The sequence below is a fragment of the Giraffa tippelskirchi genome, chromosome 4, assembly GCF_054371585.1.
Source record: "Giraffa tippelskirchi isolate mGirTip1 chromosome 4, T2T-mGirTip1v1.2.pri, whole genome shotgun sequence".
Lineage (NCBI taxonomy): Eukaryota > Metazoa > Chordata > Mammalia > Artiodactyla > Giraffidae > Giraffa > Giraffa tippelskirchi.
The window spans coordinates 33,116,820-33,138,065 of NC_137278.1; the positions used below are offsets into that span (position 1 = coordinate 33,116,820).

Below are 21,246 nucleotides of genomic sequence, written 5' to 3' on the forward strand. Positions count from 1 at the left end.
CGCGCGTGCACACACACACACACGTAGATGCTACTCTGGTGGGAATAAGTACAGAGCCAGGGCACGCCGGGTGAGTGAAGATGGCAGTAGAGAAAAAAAGGACACCGTGGGCACGATTAGGTTTTGGCCTTTAGTCTGAAAAAGTGTTGATTGAAAGTGTACAACAGAGAGCAGGTGCAACCGGCTAGGGGCCATGGAGCCGCCAATAAAAAAGAATGTCCTTAAATAAAGTTCACAGAGTAAAAACCAGAACCACCAGTCCTTCCCTCCAACACAACAGAGCACAGGCACAGAACCGGTGATGAGCCCCAAGGAGCAAGGAGGAGGCTGGGGAGGACAGCAGAGGCTCCCAGGCTGCTGTGTGGAGGGAGAGCCCTCTTTGGAATGGGCTGAGCCAAGCCACCCAGCTCCCCCTGCACACCTGATAACCACTGCTAAGGCTAAAGGAAAAAGACAAAACTCAGTCTCAGTCTGGAGGGCTCAGAAAACAGTCTAGGTGGGCAGAGGTCTGGACAACCACTAGTCCCGCTTGGCCTTCTTCTTGTCGCTGTTGCCATTTTCTTCAGCCTCTTCGGTAGACAGCACCTCCTCCAGTTTCCGCTTGCCACTCTCTGGCTGAGGCGCTGCTGTGTTTCGGGGCTTGAAGCAAATGATGATGCAGGTCATGTTGTCACACCCTGTACCGTCCCCAGAAGTGTCTGGTGCCAGGCATTGATCCAGCAGCTACAAAAGGGAATGGGCAGCTCAGCTGCAGGGTTTGAAAACTTTCTGGGAACCTAAAGTCTTAGAGGGCTGGCCTTGCTGAGACAGGGTGGCAGAAGGAAGGGAACAGGCAACAGGTGCCACAAAACAGGTTACATGCTAGTCCATAATGCATAAGGATAAGTCAGGGAAATGAGGGAAAGTGCATCTTTCTAGTCAGAGTTTAGTATGTCAGTAAATAGTGATATTCCCAGGCTCTGATTTTAACTCAGGCTAAAAGAGAAAATTTTGGATACACAAACCAGACACCCTCTCTCCACCCTGGGACTTACCTCTTCCACAATGGATGACAGTAACCGAAGCTCCCCATTTTCATCGCGCTGGCTGATCTTCGATTGAATAAAGTCTATAACTTCCTGGCTGCTCATCACATTCCTGGGGTCATAAACAACAGTAAGAATCTTTTTTAGTCCCACCAAGGCAGAGTAGAAGAATATGGATAGAGGTGACAAATACCCCATGTGTGCGTGCTCAGTTGCTCAAGTGTGTCCAACTCTATGGACCCACCAGGCTCCTCTGTCCATGGCATTCTCCAGGCAAGAATACTAGAGTGGGTTGCCAATTTCTCTTCCAGGGGATCTTCCCAAGGGATTGAACCCATCTCCTGCACTGACAGGTGTATTCTTGACCACTGTGCCACCTGGGAAGCCCGACAGATGCCCCAGGCCAATGTAAACACCCACAGAGACTGTTGTCAGCTCTGCCATCAGCTTGGGGATCTTGATACCAAGCTGCCTATATAGGCTCTAATTTTAGAGCAACCCAAGAAAAGGGGCTGACTACAGTCATTAGTAAGAAGATAAAGAAGCTCAGAGCCCCACATGGTAAGTAACGCTGCAGGGGAAAAAGGGAATTTTAGGGTGTTCTGCCAGTGCTCACCATATGCCATCACAGGCAATGACCATGAATTCATGATCGTCTGTGAGAGTCAGCACCTTGATGTCAGGAAGGGCCGAAATCATCTGTTCCTCTGGTGGCAAGTTCTTGTTTCTCTTGTAGAAGTGGTCTCCTGAAGTAAAGGAATGGCTGGTTGATGAGTAAGTAGTCTGAGCACCTCCCACAGATTTGTGTTTGAGGCCAGTCAAACCCTGCTGTTCATTTCTCTTCTTTACAAAGTTCCATTATCTAGTGGGATGAAATGAGTTCTAATTTTTCTGGTTTCAGCCCTGTCTTTGGGTTGCTGAACTTTAGGTCAGTCACTAACCTGTCTTTTCCAATACCTATCTTACCTATTTCACAGAGAAGTTTTAAGGGACAAAGGTAGTAGATACAAAAGTAGTTTGAAAAATAAAAGGGCTATGAAGGTTAAAGTTTGCTATAGGCATCTGGAACAGAGAACAAGACCCCAGAATTCTTTCCCATAGTTTCTTGGCCCTTACCAATGGCTCTGGAGAGGTTGAGGCCACCGTTGACTCGCCCATCCATGGTAACCTTGCCCCCAGCATTCTTGATACGTGCTAGCTCCACTTCATCCTCCGGTTTGTGGTCATAGGACATGTCTAAAGCTTTGCCGGCCTCAGACACCACACAGCGGGAGTCTCCTGCATTGGCTACAATCAACTGCTTCCCTCGTATCAGAGCCACCACTGCTGTTGTACCACTGTCAGAGCCAGGCTTAAAAGGAAGAAAGGGATGGCATCATAGGAGCTCCTGGATAACAGTTCTCATCATTCTATATTTTCTCCTCTCACTAGGACCACCAAGAGGGCTTTAACAGACAGGAGCACAGATTTAATCTTTCCAGAAACTAAGGCATGCTCTCCCCCCTTTCTGAGACAATTCTACCCAAAAGAGCTAGTTCCCCTTGTAGAGTAAATCCCTTCACGACCACTGACTTCAGTGCTAAGATAGAAAGGGGACCCTACTCCCAAAATCACAATCAGAGAATTCACCACACCTAGCCTCTTGGCTTTCTCAGACTCATTGGCCCCCCCTTGCCCCACACACCTCCTCTTTGCCTTCCATCCCAGGCACCATCATCTCTTCTTCTTCCTCATCCTCTTCGGCCTCCTCAGTGTCATCCTCGTCTTCCTCATTCTCTGCCTCTTCACTGCTGTAGCCATCTTCTTCCTCACTGCATTCCTGCCAGAGGGACGACCCCAGGCTACTGAGGCTGGGGTGACCCCCTTGCCCCTCCTCCTAACTCACACTCAGAACCAAGAGGCCTTTACTGAACACAGATTCTCAAAACACTGGTAGATGTATATATATAAGATCCTAATGGAAAAATGTGGCAGAAGGGAGAGAGGGCTAGCATGGATATACTGGTTTCCTGAACTAGGTTCAGTGGTCACTAGCAGGAAACCTTGGGGAAGGCCAGGGCTGCTAGCCAAATGCACCTTCCAGCAACATGACCAGAGAATAAGCTGCCCAGAAAAAAGAAACACCCAACTATCCAAAAGGAACACCATCTTGTTATCTCTCTAGGAGACAGACTCTGAAAGGCTAGAACTAGATCTATTTGTTACAATGTCAACAAAAGAAGAGGTAAGAGGGCGCTAATGGTACCTGTGTTAGTAGAGATAATGAATTTTTAAAAAGCTTAAACTATATTTGCGGGATGCTGTCAAAATAGGAGACAGAAAAGAGTAGAAAGCAATTATGCACATCGATCAACTAGGCCCTCTCTACAACTTCAGCATCTGTCTGACCCCATGGGCCCTTACCTCGCTGTCTTCCTCTTCCTCCTCCGCCTCATCTGACTCATCCTCACTGTCCTCAAAGAACTTGGACTTAGCAACTCGAGGCAGCTTGTCGGAGGCTGAAGAGCAGGAAGGCCCAGCCTCACCAGTGGGAGTGCCAGGCTCCCCACCTTGGCCTGCCTCAGTCCCACATTCCGAGTTGGAGGAAAGGCCTGTGTGAGCCTTGGCTGTGGGGCCATTTTCCTCTGCAGAAGTTTCCCTAGATGGGTCCTCAGGTCCTGCCTCCCCATTGAGGCCCCGGGACCCTGGTTCCTCGCCTGTCCCAGCTCCAGATTTGCTGTGGGGAGCACCCTTGTGACAGTTCTGCCCGTAGCGTGTCAGCAGCTCTTCAATAGTCATGGTAGCCTCTTCATGCAGCAGTGCAGCCTCCTCATTGTCCACTGCAGGGGAGATGCTACATCAGCGCCCCATGCCAGACTCCTCCAGGAAGCAGTCCCTTACTACCTCCACAGCCCTTGTGACCTGAGTTCCAACTTACTTGCCCACCACCTCCCACTTCTCAAATAGCTCCTGTCTCTTATCACAACTCAGAAGAACAGAAAAACAGCCCTTTGCTTCCTTTTCCTCAAGCAACATCAGCCTCCAGATATTTCCTTTGTCTTTGTGTTTCACTCCCTTCTTAGTCAAAGGAATACTAGTCACTGTATGTGTTGCCTATCACCTCTCATGTTTTATGGGTAAGCTGGAAACCCTATTCTGACTGAGGACTCAGGAAGTCCACAATGCCAGTCCAGGCCTAGGGCCCAGGCTTAATGACTGGCTGGTATGGCTAACAGCAGTTCCAATCTTAAAAAAAAAAGATCACATAAACATTACAAGGAACCAGAAAGACCCCATCACAATGACAAAAGATAATGTATACAAAAATGCTTACAACTACAACACTACGGACTCAACAAAGGTTAATTGTCTCTCTCCTATTCATTACCACCTGTAGTACAGGGGATTCTTTAACGTGGGGATTTCCCAGGTCCCCAGGAAGCCATCTTCTCTTAGAGTTGACACGTAATTTATATGTATATTAAAGAACAGTTCTTTAGTATGCTGATTTCCTCTCAAACAAAAGGTGCCACACTCACCATCATCTTCATCAGCAACTTTTTCTTTTTCATCCTCATCTTCAGTGGGTCGCCCTGCAATCTGTGCCAGCTCCTTAATGACTTCCTCAGTGGTCAGTTTGGCATCAATAGCCAAGAAGGCATCTTCCAAAGCCTAAATATAAGCAAAATAGTATAAGGCAAGTGTAGGAAAAACTATGTGGGTACAAAATGAATTGCCTATACACAATTCTGGGCACAAGGATGGGAGGCACATCAGAGTGATCCACCAAACTATGAGATAACTCAGAGACAAACAGTTCAGAGACTTGGGAATCAATAAGACACTCTAAAAAGGACCAAGTGGGCAGGTACAGAATTCTTTAAGAAATATAGTAAGAAGCAGCTGGGTGGCAATCAAAAAGGAAAAGCCAAGAACTGGGGGGAAAAAAGAAAAAGGGAAAGTCTGCAGAAGTGGAGAATGAACAGCGTGGGAAGACAGACCTTCTGTAGCTTGCCTTCTTTGTAGGCCTTCTGATCTTTGATGATATCAGGAAGATATTTGGCACAGTACAAGGCAACTTCCTCCCCTAGAAGAAAGGTAAAGTCACCCAGAGCACAGCTTTGCACACACAGAAAGTGATATATCAACACACCAGTGAATCCCAAAGCTTGAGGAGATGAATATCTTAGCACATCTGAAACCTATCTGAACAACAATGTTTTGGGAGTTCTGACCAAGAAAATGGATTTCACCATCACCTCTCTCAGGGCTATGTTAATACTGCCCATGTGTTTTCTCACCTGTATACTTAGTTTTCAGTGAAAAAGAGACAATATAGGGAAAGGCTTCTTGTATTAAAACAAAGCCTGGTGAGATTAAGAACAAATCAAATATCCTACTGGGAAGAAGGAATGGCAGAATAGAGAAAAACAGCACTAGGCAGGAAATGGTACCTGAGGACCAGAACTCTGGAAAAGAAAAGAACAAAGGACCTGGAATTGGGGTTCCCACAATGTTACCAGTATGATCTGCTAAAGTTACCTCCATGTCCATCATAGACAGAAAACATGGCTGTCTCACTGTCCAGCTCAGGAATACAGTTGTGAGCATCCTACGAAAAAGAGCATAATTAGCATTTCTTAAGGTCAAAGGATATTCTTCCTTGTGCATCTCAGGTCAGAAGGATCACCTTCACATCTTAATCTCACTAACCCTTCCCTGGCTGACCTACATGGCCTAGAAATAAGAAAGGAAGATGGGATGATAAGAACAGCACAAGGGTGGGAGAAAGGAAGCAGGGAGGAAGGAGGGAAGGGAGGGAGAGAGCAAAAGGAAAGGAAGGCGGGAGGGAAGAAGGGAAGAGATGAATCAGGTCACTACCTCTGCAGTCTAGCAGCCTCAGCCTAGGAGATCTCAGTCCAGATGGCAGAATGTTTGGCTGTTGGAACTCTAGACCTGACCCTTTTGGATTTGTGGCAACTATGGGAAGAACCAGAATAAAGGATCTTTAAAGTCACTTCCAGACCCATTCTATGAATCACTGAACTTCAAGAAGAAAATGTTAGGGAGGATAGCAAAAAGTGACAAAGGGACCTGAGAGCCTTACCTACCTGCAAAATTTCTAGGAGAATCCTAAAACAGCCTGAGTGGAAGCATCCCCACCCCACCCCCAGAAAAGCACCATCAAAACAGATTACCCCCCCCAGGCTAGGTGGAGGATACAGTTACAAAAGAAAATCTTTCCAACAAATAGTTATTAAACTACACTTTGTGCAGTACTTGTTAACTGGAATTTACAATCAGCCATTTCCCAGGTGGCTCAGTGGTAAAGAACCCGCCTGCTGACAAAGGAGACATGGGTTAGATCCCTGGGTTGGGAAGATCCCATGGAGAAGGAAATGGCAACCCACTCCAGTATTCTTGCCTAGATAATCCCATGGACAGAGAAGCACGGAGGGCTCTAGTCCATGGGGTCACAAACAGTCGTCCCACCTCCCACCCCCAGCTGGAACTGAGACACCATTTACTTCTGAAGGCACAGCACATTTGAAAAGAAATTTGCAATGGTCTTATAGGTATATTCTCTACAGACAAAAAGGATATAACTATTTATTTATTCTGATTAATTAGTAAAGTTAATAGTTCTCCTTTGTCTTTCAGGTATTTAGTATTTACATTTTTAAAATTATATTGATAGTTAAGAGGAGATCTGAGTGTAGCAGTTCTGCTGTCCCTAAAATAAGACTATGCTCTCATTATACAAGTCTTCTAGAAAATTAAACTTAGGGTTTTAAGATAGGCAAAGAGCATTGAAAAGGAGGTACCCTTATTTCCCTCTGATTGTCTCTAAGAGAAAGGGCCCCAGAAGCTAATGGGCATACTCAGAAGGCCTTTGATGGCCTGTGTGTTCATCGACACAACTGCCTCTTAGCCTCATCCCTGAGATCTAGAGAACCCCACACCAAAGTCATCTTCCTCCTCTCCCCCACTTTACCAATGACTCTACCACCAGGCATGCTGACCTACCATCCCTCTAAGACAGGGTTTATCATACTGCCCCTTCCTCTCCTTTCACCAACATCTTTCTTGCCTTTTATGATTGTCTCTACAGTGGTTCTCAGACTTTAATGTGCCTAAGAATTCATTCATTCGTTCGTTCATTCATTCATTCAAATATCTGAGTATCCATTATGTGCCAAGATGTGCTGTATCTGATTAGTTTCAGCAAAACAGCTGTGTCACATTAATGTTGATTTTAGTTCTGTTGATTTTGCAGTTTGGTTTGTTGGCATGGAATTTATGTCCAGGTCTATGTTTGTACACATTGAAGTAACAGTAAATTAAAATCATGTTAGTGAATACTAGAGACCCACAAATATTGCTTTCCTTAAAAAAAACAATCCATGGACGATCTCCAAGATACTTTGTTAAATAAAGCAAGCAAAGCATATAATAATGTATTTATTTAGTAAGCTGCTTTTTGTGTAAGAAGGAGTACAGGAAAAGACATTTGTCTTCTCATACTTTAATACTACAAGGACACACAGAAAACTAATAAAAATAAACTGTGGGAGGGCATGAGGGTACAAACAGATGAATGCGAGCAAGAGGGAACCATGGGAATGTTTACCTTTTCAAAAGTAAATTAAATGTCTTTTAATTGCACTTTTTTGGTAGAGGAGCTTACCACTCTTCCTGTCCACTACTTCTCAGTGGACAAGAGAATCAACTGGTCTTTCTCTGTCCTGCAACACTACTCTAAATCACAGTTGTATTGTCTCTTTTGAACCCACACCTCTATTTAAAAAATCTCTTTGACTTCTCACTGTTTGTCACAAGATCATGTGATTTTGAAGCAGAAGATCTAGCCATCAGTGAACACTGGAAAAATAATTACCTTCTATAGTAATCAAATGGACATTAAAAAAAACAAGGAATTATCTTTTTGTGCAAATTAGAATGATGAAAAAGATTAACAGTATCCAGTAGTAATAAGAGTGAAGATAAAAACATATTCTCATACTCTGATCAACAGGAATATAAATTAGCAGTTTTCCTTGAAGGCAATTTGGTAATATGTATTAAAATATGCATGTCTTCTGATCTAGAAATTTGACTTCTAGATTTATCTTATGGAAGTACTAACACAAGGATAAAAAGATACAAAGAATTCTTATTATAGCATTACTTACAATAAAAAAATTATAACCATCTAAATTTCCATGAATAGATCACAAACAGTACATCTGTCCAATGGAATACATGCAGTTGTTAGAAATGAGGAATATGTGTTCATTTAGAAATGAGTTCACAACATGTTAAGTGATAAAAAGCAAAACATAAATTATCTGTATGTAAGAAATCTGTAAGATCACATACCAAACAGTGGAAGGTGAGATTTGGGTAATAATTATGTCTACAATATGGAATGAAAGTATCTGCATTATTCATATCCTCACAGGACAATCATGAGGATGATGTAAAATGTGTAAAAATTCTTTGGAAATTGAGATGTAGTACGTAAGTATATATATATATATATTCTGCTCTGAAATGTTGCAGCCGGTTCACATCTTCTCTATCCTTTTTCTCAAAAAGGAATGCCCACAATAAAGATTCATTTTCTGCCTTGAGGTTTCAGTTCCTAGAACTCTCCACATTATGTTCTCCTCCACTTTTTGATAAGGCTTTGGATCTATGTCACTTGGAACTGTTCTACCTTCTCTAAGCACTTCAATTTCCCCGTTATATCTTCAACCATAGCCTCCTTACCTTTACCCTTGTCTTTCTGTCCCTTTCTGAGTTGGAGCTAAGCATTTCAACACTGTCTCTTAGCAATCTAGAAAAACTCATCCATCCTTGTATAACCCGACCAACTGCTTTCTTTACCCTTGAATCTGAGCCACTAAGTATTGCTAGTCATAAAAATGTCATGAAATGTTGATTGCAGTGACTACTTCCATTTAGAATTTTGTTCTCTATTCTGCACTGACTCTTAAATTTATGAACCACAGTTAGTCACAAATCTTTTCCACACTACTCAAGTTCTCACGGATATTTTCTGTTCACTCTTAGCAGAAAAAAGGCTTCCCTGGTGGCTCAGCGGTAAAGAATCTGCCTGCCAATGCAGGAGACACAGGTTTGATCTCTGGGTGGGGAAGGTCTCCTGGAGAAGGAAATGGCAACCCACTCCAGTATTCTTGCTTGAGAAATTCCACAGAGAGAGGAGCCTGGTGGGTGGGATACAGTCCATGGGGTTGCAAAGAATCAGATGGGACTTAGCGACTAAACAACAACCTAGCAGATGAGCTAACCTCTTACTTTACTTAGACTGACGTCTTATTTCAAGACATACCTCATTTCCCTAGGAAGATTTCTAATTTCTCCATAGCAGTGTCTAACTTCTCCTTCACGTCTTCCTCAGAAGCAGTATTTCTTCTCTTTCTAGATTAACATTTCCTCCCAAACACAAACCCTTCTCCCTCAAGATCATACGTCACAGAATAGGCAATAACCGTAACAGCAACCCAAACAGCCATTTTGCAGGCTTCATTTTCCCCAACCATTGTATGAAATTAAACAGTGCAAACCATGTCAGCTTTCTCAAAAGTTCTCTTAGGTTCCGTGAAGAAGTGTAATTCTATACCTCCAATTGTCTGTTTCCACAGGATGTCCCTTCTCCACCTCAAACTTAACATATGTAAACAGGAACTTAGCAGTCTCTGCCCCCCCAACCTCTGCCAAAAAAAAAAAATCACAGCTTCTCCTACATGTCTTATTCCTGTGGATGGAATATTAACTCTCCTAGGCAACACCTAGTATCAGTCCTCCTTGACTTCCATACATCAACATCTATCACTGAGTCCTGCTAACTTTTCCCTCGTAACTATGATCCTGGATGACTTTACTCAATATTTTAACTCCTCTCCTGTCTCTACTCTCTATCTCCTGTAATCCAGCCCACATACATCCAGTTGCCACATTAATCTCCCTAATATGATGTTTTACTGTCAGGCCCTTCAATGAACCCTACTCCATTAGATTAATACCATCAACTTACTGGCAATTAAAGGCACTCAATAATCATTCCTATCCATCTCCATAACCTAATCTCTTTAACTCATACCATTCCCCCAAAGAAACTACTCTTGGCACTCTTGATACTAGAACACTCTACCCTGGCAAAGTAAGCATGCCTACCTCAATCTTTCCTCCTATCTCTTCTAATATTTTTCCTTCTCTCACTTTTCTCTTCCCCATTTGTTACCATTTATACTGTTTCCTAAAGGTCCACTTAGTCTCACCATCTCCAAGAGATCTTTCTCAATCACACCAATACTCTGTGATCATTCCCCTTCTGAATTCTCTTAATATTGACTGTCTGTACCAGTTATTTGGCATTCAGCATATATTATCTTGTATTGTTATCCAAATCCCATAGGGGAAAAGTGTCATAGGTCCAAAACAGCATGAAAACAGGCTGTTTTACAAATATCTTAGGGATAACTCATCCTTCGTTTACCACTCTAAACCTAGAGATGTCTCATAACACAATAACCACCGAGATGATCTGAAAGAAATGATGTAGAATACACAGGTCACCTGAATCAGGACTCTCAGGGCTTGCCTTACTAGATCATATATCACACAGCCCCTTCTGACCATCTAGACAACCAATGGATCTGTTATTAATAAACTCCTGCTTACCTTTCCTGTGGGCTTCCCTGGTGGCTCAGACAGTCAAGAATCCACCGGCAATGTGGGAGAGCTGGGTTCGATCCCTGGGTTGGAAAGATCCCCTAGAGAAGGGAATGGCTACCCACTCCAGCAGAACTGCCTGGAGAATTCCATGGACAGAGGAGCCTGGCAGGCTACAGTCCACGTGGTTGCATAGAGTCGGACACAACTGAGCAATTTTCACTTTATTTTTCCTGATGTCAATCTCCTAAGGTTACAAATACATTCATAAAGGCTGTGTTACTGGATCAACCATTTAGATTTCTGATACTTAAATTTATCTAAATCTTTGCAATTCAAGGAAAAAATTTTGAAGGTGGTTGGAAAGAGAACTACATGTTTTTATTTTAAAAAGTCATGTATTACTGTCTGATTTTAAAAATCATATGCACATATTACCACTGTGTTAGACTGAATGTTTTATGTCCCCCCCGACATTCATATATTGAAACTTCATTGCCAATGTGATGGTATTTAGAGGTGCAGGCTTTGAGAGGCAATTAAGTCATGAGGAAGGAGCTCTCATGAATGAGATTAGTACTCTTATAATAAAAGACACCAGCGGAGTCCTTTGTCTTGTGCTGCTGCTAAGTCACATCAGTCATGTCTGACTCTGTGCGAGCCCATAGACGGCAGCCCACCAGGCTCCTCCGTCCCTGGGATTCTCCAGGCAAGAATACTGGAGTGGGTTGCCATTTCCTTCTCCAGTGCATGAAAGGGAAAAGTGAAAGTGAAGTCACTCAGTCGTGTCCGACTCTTCGAGACCCCATGGGCTGCAGCCTACCAGGCTCCTCCGTCCATGGGGTTTCCCAGGCAAGAGTACTGGAGTGGGGTCCCATTGAGGACACAGCTAAACACAGCCACTGTGAACTAGCACCAAGTGGGCCTTCTCTAGACAACTTGATCTTAAACTTCCCATTAGGGTCTCAAAGAGGTATTTACACACCTATGTTCATAGCAGCTTTGTTCACAACAGCCCGAAAGTAGAAAAACTCACATGTTCACCAACAGATGAATGAATTTTAAAAAATGTGGTATGGACCAAGGAATATCATTCAGCTTTAAAAAGGAAATTCTGACACATGCTACAACATGGATGAACCTTGAGGACATGATGCTAAGTGAAATAAGCCAGCCAGTACTTTGGTATCCAGAGCAGTCAAATTCATAGACAGAAAGTACAATAGTAGTGGTTGTCAGGGGCCAGGTACCGGGTGGGAAGGGGATGGGGAGTAGTTTAGTGGGTATAGAGTTTCAGTTTGCAAGATGAAAAGAGTTATGAAGACTGGTTGCACAATAAAGTGAATTTACTTAACACTACTGATCTGTATGTTTTAAATGGTTAAGATGGCAAATTTCATGTTATGTGTATTTTACCAGACAAACAAACTTCCTACCAAAAGCCCACGCTCAGACAGCATCACCAGTGAGCTCTACCAAATATTTAAAAAATTAGTATGACTTCTTCACAAACTCTTCCAAAATAAAGAAGAGGGGATAACACTTCCCAACTCATTCTATGAGGCCAATATTATTCTGATACCAAAACCAGACAGACATCACAAGAAAACTATAGGCTTAATATCATTAAGATAGTTCAGTTCAGTCACTCAGTCGTATCCGACTCTTTGCAACCCCATGGACTGTAGCATGCCAGGTTTCCCTGTCCATCACCAACTCCTGGAGCTGGCTCAAACTCATGTCCATCGAGTTGGTGATGCCATCCAACCATCGTGTCCTCTGTCATCCCCTTCTCCTCCTGCCTTCAATCTTTCCCAGCATGAGGGTCTTTACTGATGAGTCAGTTCTTTGCATCAGGTGGCCAAAGTATTGGCGCTTCAGCTTCAGTCCTTCCAATGAATATTCCGGACTGACTTCCTTTAAGATTGACTGGTTGGATCTCCTTGCAGTCCAAGGGACTCTCAAGAGTCTTCTCCAACACCACAGTTCAATAGCATAAATTCTTTGGCGCTCAACCTTCTTTATGCTCCAACTCTCACATCCATACATGACTACTGGAAAAATCATAGCTTTGACTATACATATAGACCTTTGTCGGTAAAGTAATGTCTCTGCTTTTTAATATACTGTCTAGGTTTGTCATAGCTTTTCTTCCAAAGAGCAAGCGTTTTTTAATTTCATGGCTGCAGTCACCATCTGCAGTGATTTTGGAGCCCAAGAAAATAAATTCTGTCTCTGTCTCCATTGTTTCCCCATTATTTGCCATGAAGTAATGGGACCGGATGTCATGACCTTAAGTTTTTTGAATGTTGAGTTTTAAGCCACCTTTTTCACTCTTTCACTTTTATCAAGAGGCTCTTTAGATAGCAATACTCATTAACTGATCTACAAATTCAGAATAAGCCCTATCAAAATCCCTGGTGCCTTTTGCAGTGAAACTGACAAACTGATCCTCAAGTTCATACAGCTATACGAGGGACTCAAAAAGAAGAAGTGAAAAAAAATAGCTATAGTAACCAAGACAGTGTGGTACACAGATCAATGGAATGGAATGAAGATTCCAGAAATAAACCCTCATATTTATGGTAAACTGATCTTAAACAATGATGCCAAGATAATTCAAAGAGGGAAAAGAATAGGATTCTAAATAAATGATGTTGGGACAAACATATCCAGATGCAAAATTATGAAGCCGGACCCCTTCTTTACACCATACACAAAAATTAACTCAAAATGGATGACCTAAATGGACTTCATCAAAATTAAAAACTCTGGTGCCTAAAAGGCCACCAACAGGGGCTTCCCTGGTGGTCCAGTGGTTAAGACTCTGCACACTTCTACGGGGCACAGGTTTAATCTTTTAAATTATAAATCTGTGCCAGCTTCATTCTTGCTCTGGATTGTAAATAAAACTTCTCTTCATATCGTTGCCTTTGACTACTGTTTGAATAAAAATGCTCATTTGTTTCTGAAATTCAGTAACTCCAATATTGCTTTAATTTCAAGGAGTTAGGAATCCCTGGTCAGGAAACTAAGATCCTGAATGCCCGCATGCCGCTAAGCATGGCAAAAAAAAAAAAAAGACAAAAGATATGAATAGACATTTCTCCAAGAATACCTAAATGGCCAATAAGCTCAAGGAAAGATGTCAAACACCATTAGCCATCACAGAAATACAATAAAAACCACAATGGAATATCATTTCACACCCATAAGAATGGCTATAACCAAGGGAAAAAAGGGCAACAGGTATAAGGACAAGGTAGAGAAACTGACACCCTCATATACTGCTGGTAAAAATGTAAACAGAAACCACCACTTTGGAAAATAGTTAGGCAGTTCCTCAAAATGTTAAACATGGGAGTCACTATATGACCCAGCAATTCAACTCCTAGGTATACACTCAAAAGAAATAAAACCTATTTCCACACAAAAGTTTGAACATGATTGTTCATAGCATCATTATTCAAAAAAGTCAAAATGTGGAAATCCCAACATCCATCAACTGATGAATAGATAAACAAAATGTGTTACAATGGAAGATGATTCAGCCATAAAAAAAGGAATGAAGTACTGACTGATTCATGTACAACTTGGATGACCCTTGAAATGTATACTTTAAATGGACATGGCACAATAAAGTTGTTTAAAAAGAACCTGAATATCCATTTTCAAGGACTACACATGATTAAAGCTGATATACTCCATCTCTGAACTAGATCTAGAGGGAAACAGAAAACTCCACTGTAACTGGTACTGAGATGACAACGTGTCATTAAACAGCAGAGATGCTATTAGTTCAGTTCGAAAGATCTGTGCTTCCAGACAGCACAAATTTAATGGTAGCTAATAATGGCAAGAACTACTAATCAAATCTAATTTCTACACTGAAATTCAAGCCATACAATTCTAAGTAGATAACCCAATAGAAGGTGGTCAGAGGCTGAGAGTAGTATTAATTGCTAGAGGACCAGGCAATAGAAATAATTTATGTAAAATATTCTTGAAATCTTGAGAAATACATTCTGACTGTAACTTACAATTGTTTGAAAACTTATAAAGGAATAGTAGAAAACAACTTCTCTGTACTCAAGGGCATACATTTGATATCATTTCATACTATCTTTGAATTGTGAAGAAAAGGTACTGCACGCTGATCAAATGAAAAGAATGCCCTTTTATGAAAGTTGCTTAACCATGTCCTAGACAAAGGAATTCTGATCTGGTTCAATAAGTAAAAAGTGCTTTAAGTCACAGAGATGAGACGCTAATCTAAGGATCAAACAATAAATGCTCCTCAGCTTCAGATGCCCGCTCTCCAATGGAACCCCACAGCATGCCTGTGATATTTCACTTTATATTCCCCCTATTAATATAATGATTGAAACTGTCATGCACGTATCTTAAGAACTTTCTGCTCAACATTAGGTACATTCAATTCTAGATGACCCTCTCTGACCATTAATAAACCAACTTCAAGATGGCAACAGCTATCCCACTCAAAATTATACGTTATGCATTGATGCTGCCTTTAAAAGGGGGTAAATGTAAGTGTTTCTAATATACACATACACACATATATAAACATATACATCTTAACTTCCTAATAGGAAACAATCTTGTCACTTCAGAGACACTCATAACCAAAAACTGAAATTACCCTAGTCTCTTTGACACCGGAAACTCAAGAGCTTTCCATAAATATTTCTCAGGCACCCTTCCACAACATACCTGTTAACTCCCAAAATACAAGCTGGAATCAAGGTTGCAGGGAGTAATATCAATAACCTCAGATATGCAGATGACACCACCCTTATGGCAGAAAGCGAAGAGGAATTAAAGAGCCTCTTGATGAAAGTGAAAGAAGAGTGTGAAAAAGCTGGCTTAAAACTCAACATTCACCCTGGAGAAGAAAATGGTAACCCACTCCCAGTATTCTTGCCTGGAAAAGTCAATGGACAGAGGAGCCTGGCGGGCTACAGTCCATGGGATTACATGACTGAGCATGCATGCATGAGGGTGAAGGGAGATGGGTTGGTAGCAATCAACTGGTAGAACTAAAAAAAAAAACCCAAAAAACTCAACATTCAAGAAACTTAAGATCATGGCATCCGGTCCCATCACTTCATGGCAAACAGATGGGGAAACAATGAAGACAGTGACAGACTTTCTTTTCTTGGGCTCCAAAATCACTGTGGATGGTGACTGCAGCCATGAAATTATAAGACACTTGCTCCCTGGAAGAAAACCAATGACAAACCTAGACAGTGTATTAAAAAGCAGAGACATTACTTTGCCACAAAGGTCCATACAGTCAAAGCTATGAGTTTTCCAGTAGTCATGTACAGATGTGAGAGCTGGACAATAAAAATGGCCAAGTGCCAAAGAATTGATGCTTTCGAACTATGGTGCTGGAGAAGACTCTTGAGAGTCCCCTGGACAGCAAGAAGATCAAAACAGTCAATCCTAAAGGAAATCAACCCTGAATATTCACTGGAAGGACTGATACTGAAGCTGATGCTCCAATACTTCGGCCACCTGATGCGAATGGCCGACTCACTGTAAAAGATTCTGATGCTGGGAAAGATTGAAGGCAGAAGAGAAGGGGATGACAGATGATGAGATGGTTGGATGGCATCACCGACTCAATGGACATGAGTTTGAGCAAACTCGGGGAGATGATGAAGGACAGGGAAGCCTTGAGTGCTGCAGTCCACGCAGTTGCCAAGAGTTGGATGTGACTGAACAACCACCAGCACCACAAGTTTAAGGGTCCCTCCAAATCATGGAAAAGGAAGAAGGGAAGGTAATATCAACTGTAGTAATCTGATTCAGTTCAGTTCAGTCGCTCAGTAGTGTCCAACTCTTTGCGACCCCATGAATCGCAGCACGCCAGGCCTCCCTGTCCATCACCAACCCCCAGAGTTTACCCAAACCCATGTCCATCGAGTCGGTGATGCCATACAACCATCTCATCTGTCGTCCCCTTCTCCTCCTGCCCCCAATCCTTCCCAGCATTAGGGTCTTTTCCAATGAGTCAACTCTTCACATGAGGTGGCCAAAGTACTGGAGTTTCACCTTCAACATCAGTCCTTCCAATGAACACCCAGGACTGATCTCCTTTAGGATGGACTGGAACACCCTGGTTCCACAGCAAGAGGGGCTAGAGAGGGGCAGAAAGTATAAAATGCCAGCTACTGGTAGCTGGTATAAAATGCCATCTTGCCTCAAGAGAAGGGATAAACAGTACTCTCTAAGGCTGAATCTATGCATCAGTCAGGATTTCAGTAACCTTTATTATGTGTGCTGCTATGATAAACTTACCTCAACTAAATCATTAGGACTAAGCAAATAAGGTCAATAGAATTAATAAACTGGTGGAATTAAGCCCCAAAGGTTAAGAGGAACAGGAGTATACTTTCTGAAAAGCTAAGAGGTAGCTCTTCACTCAAGAGGTCGAAGTCAAAGTTCTTTTCTCGCCATGGCAAAGAAACTATTATACTTTAGGGAGAAAGGAAACAAAGCCAGAAGCAAAAGTTATGGATGCAGCAGAACAGGATCCCAAACAAGACTTCAAGAGGATTTGATTAGGTATATTTAACTATTCAAACAAAGGGAAATTCAGAAACAGCATAATAAGATTTTAAAACCCTAAGTGGTTATCTCTCAGGAGGAAGATTAGGATCTAAGGAATAGTTTAGAAAGATTTCTACAAACCAAACAGCCTCTCATGAAACACTTATATTCCAATTACCAGAGGAGAAACCAAAACTAAAAGGAAATGCCCTACAGAGAAGCAAACAGTACAAAATCACTGGGCAAATGACTTGGGAAATTGAATATCCAAGCAACTCAATTCATAAAGAAAACTAGAAAGAATATCAGAGAAGTGGAAAAGACCACAGCAGAGAGGAAAAGTGGAAAATACGGATTGAGAAACTCAAAGGAAAAACCTTACTCTGAGACAGTCACCTCAAATCTTACAATTTAACAGAAAAGGCCATAGAACTGGAACCTCCAAATTACCACTAACCCAAAAACAAGACTGCCATTAAGTCTTTCCTTTCAAAGCTCCATCAAGATATCTCCACCAGCCAGATAATTACATTTTCCAAGCATCCAACTGAACTGGTAAGCTCCATACAGTGCACCATAGAGAAACATAAATGCTTCATTTCAGGTTGACAATGATGAGAACAGTGTCCCGAACAATTTTCATCCTACAGATTCTTTCCACCAAGGCACAGCTATCCTAATCTCTTTGGGCCTCAATTTCTGAGCTGTAAAATGTGGGAGCCAAACTTGGTGAGACAAACTATAGGATCTTCTCTGTTTTTGAAGATTTTATGCCTAATGATAAAGTCTGCTAGAGGTATAAAATTTCAGTCTGAGCACAAACCATTTAAGTTTATACTGTCATTCCAGAGCTAACCACAGGGAGGAGCGAGGGCTTTGAAGAAATTCCCAAGGGAGACAGTATTTGGCTGCTACCTGAAGCCCACCTAGTTTAAGTGGATAAACCCTCCATCCCAGACATAATTAGAGCATTACCCTGGCTCCTCTGCCTAGACCTCACAATACTCTTCACAAAAACAGGTCTTACACGTCTTTCTTCCTTTCCCTCCTACCATAGTTTCATTCTCCTTTGTAGTTTCATATCCAAACTATTCCTTTTAATCCAGAATTTTTCCATTTTACCAACAGTGCAATTTTCTATAAAGGGATAATAAGTTTTCTGTAGATTAAGATTAAAAAAAGTTTTTGATTGAAAATGAAGGAAATTATAAACTACAACAAGCACAGACAACTGACAACTACTAAGTTGTAGAGGAATTCCGAGTAAGAAAAAAACAATTAGGCATAATTTTAAAAGAAATTAGAGTGACTGACACAATTCAAGTTTTCCTAAGGCTAGGAACGGCCCTGAGGGAAAACAAACGAGTGACAATTCTTGGAAGTCAAGTCAAACCTCTGAAATTAACATGTGGTGCCCGGAGCCAGGCAACTAGGTAATATGAATTTGAAACAGACCACTTGCCTGGCTTCCTTTCACTGTCAAACTCCTCGTCCAGATAGAGCTCTCATACCACATTTTTTCTTAAAGTACAGTCATTCACATCTATCCGCCTCTCTCGAGCAAAAGTCAATGGATAAAAAGCCCCTCTCTTCTTTACTCCTACAACTAAACCTCAAACAGTTTACGAGCCTGGAAAGCTAGGTTGGCATGAGAGGATGGCGCGAAGGCACGGGGAGGTCGGTCAGTTGGCGGAAGGTGCCTCCCCCCACATGGCTGAGCGCTCGCCGCCAAGCTGGCCACCGTCACACGGTCCCCTAGCACCAAGCAGGTCGCTCACGGCCCCGGCCCCGCTCTCGCTGTCGCCCCACAAACTGCCGCTGCGGCCACAGCCTCTCGTTTAGGACCCTCCCCCGGGGATAACCCCATCCCCCCGCTCCCTTTCTCCGTCGGGTTCCCGCCCTGCAGCCACCAGCCTATGGGCCTCTCCCGCCTCACCTCCATGGAGACGCGCCAGCCTTGCATGGCGGAGAAGCCGTAGGGCAGCGTCAGGCGCGAGGCGCCGACCCCGTCCCCAGAGCACTTCACCGTGTTGGGCTGAGAGAGGTAGGCACCCATGGCGGCGGCTGACCGGCTGCCTCAGGGGCAGGCGAACGAAGCGCGACCCGTGCCGGCGCTGGAGCCGGGGTCCCGGGTGCGCGCGTAGCAAGAGATAGCTGAACTGCGCGGGCGACGCAAGGTGCCGGTGAAAGGCGCGAGGCGGGCCAGGAGGCGGTAACGGGACGGGAGCAGAGAGGGAGCGGAAGCGGAAACGGCGCCGCTTCAGACCCCGCCCGGCCGGCGCGGCGCGGCGCGGCGCGGCGCTGCGGGCAGTCATTTCCTTAGCAACTCGCCCCGCCCGCGGGGACAACGGCCCGCCCAACCGCTGCTCCCGCGAGATTGGCGTAGTCACGCCCACCAACGGCCGCGGCCCGCCTGGGGCGCCCTGGTAGGCTTCTCCTAGCCAGTAGCTCTCACTGACTGTCCCCCGCTGTCCCCCGCCTCCGCTCCCCTAGCCTGGCCTCTCGCATTTTGTGTGAGGCTCTTTTGTGTGGGACTGGGCACTTCCGGTTCATCCTCTAGAGTGTCAGCTCTCTCTCCGCCGCGCTCTCGGACTCCCACAAATCCTCCCGATGCGGTTCAATTATAGTTGACTAGTATTAATAATTTGTTCTGACCGAATAAAGTACCCTTGTGAGGCCTATGCGAGTAGGATGTGAGATTGTCTTTCTGATAAAAGAAAATGAAGACCTCTCTCTGACCCAGTCTGTGCGGGTGGAGAAGAAATGAAAGGGGAGTGGAAGAGCTATTGCTTGAGGTCCTCAGGATGCCCCAGGCGTGCATTATGCCCGGGGAGAAGGGAAAAATGTTACGGGGTTGCAGGGGTTAAGAAAGTGAACTGCTTTGGGGAGGGTCTTTGAGGAAGCTGCTTGCCTTGTTGGAGAATGATTTTAAGTAGTAACATTAGATAGGATAGAGAATGGTCGTAAATGCCAAAATGGGTGGCTTGGACTTCACTGTTATCCTGGTGGAGCCTTTGGGGATGATTGGTCTAGTCTTTGTGTGCAGTGTAGTTTGTAGAGAGAAAGCCTGGAGACTAACTGGTTAAAGGGCTCTTAATCTAAGCGTGAGAGAGAAAGGCAGGGACTTAAATTGGTGGCAATGGGAACAGAGATAAACGAACAAATTAGACAAAAAGAAATGGACAGGATTTAGTAATAGGTTGGATTCAGGGGATGGTAGAGAAAGGAAAAATTCTCAAAGAATAAACATTTTAAAATACAAAATTAATCATGGCTTCCTCCTGCTCTTCAGAAAGTTCTAATGCCTTAACATAGTTTACCAGACCTTTAATACTTCATTCAATTATTGCATGTCTCTCCCACTTCCTCTCTGTTTCTGCCACCCAGTGCTCCAGCAATATGTCTTTGGGTTTCTCCATGTTTTCTCTTCCTATGCTTTCACCCATGGAATACACCTCCCCACCCACCCCCATCTTTACTTCCTTTAGGAATTCTTCTCTAATATCCCTACATTAGTTTGGATCCCTACTTGTCTTTTCCTGATAGACTATAAGCCTTCAGGAAGGCAGAAACTCTTGTCAAACTTTTGACATTCTATATCCCAGCATCCCTAGCACACTTCTTATCTGTGCTCAATAGCATTTAAATACTTGTTGAATGAATGAATATAACCAAGGTTTTGACCCTGGATGACAAAAATTGGTGCAGCCATTAACAGAAAATGGTGTGATGGGGAATGAGGGTAGTGCTAATTTGGGGAGAAAATGGCTTGATTTAAGGTAACAACTAGATATGCAAACATCGGAAACATTGGCTTGAAGTTAAGCTATGAGAGTAGAAGGTGTTAATTAGGCCGGTTGGTCATCATGAACCTGGATGAGATCTCTTACTTACCAAGGCAGTGTTAAGGGAGTGTAAAATTACTCAACCTCTTTTTTTTCTTCTAAGAATGGAATGTGATGTTGTG

The 21,246-nt window shown here is 43.2% G+C and overlaps 1 protein-coding gene across 3 annotated transcripts; it reads right to left on the reverse strand.

Moving 5' to 3' along the window:
- Nucleotides 1–116: 116 nt before the first annotated feature.
- PPM1G (protein phosphatase, Mg2+/Mn2+ dependent 1G) lies at nt 117–19,507 on the reverse strand. 3 transcript variants are annotated; one of them, XM_081484192.1, is made up of 11 exons: nt 19,216–19,507; nt 5,547–5,616; nt 5,006–5,091; nt 4,544–4,676; nt 3,722–3,844; nt 3,429–3,523; nt 2,710–2,844; nt 2,142–2,376; nt 1,642–1,771; nt 1,035–1,137; nt 117–723 (listed from the first exon to the last, which is right to left on the reverse strand). In XM_081484192.1, the coding sequence occupies exons 1-11, from the start codon at nt 19,333–19,335 to the stop codon at nt 520–522; spliced, it is 1,434 nt and encodes a 477-aa protein (XP_081340318.1). In that variant the 5' UTR covers nt 19,336–19,507; the 3' UTR covers nt 117–519. The 3 variants fall into 3 exon arrangements, with proteins under 3 accessions (XP_081340318.1, XP_081340317.1, XP_081340315.1); XM_081484191.1 differs by adding an exon at nt 5,886–5,984 and having other exon boundaries at nt 3,429–3,844; XM_081484189.1 differs by having other exon boundaries at nt 3,429–3,844.
- Between the last annotated feature and the right edge of the window lie 1,739 nt (nt 19,508–21,246).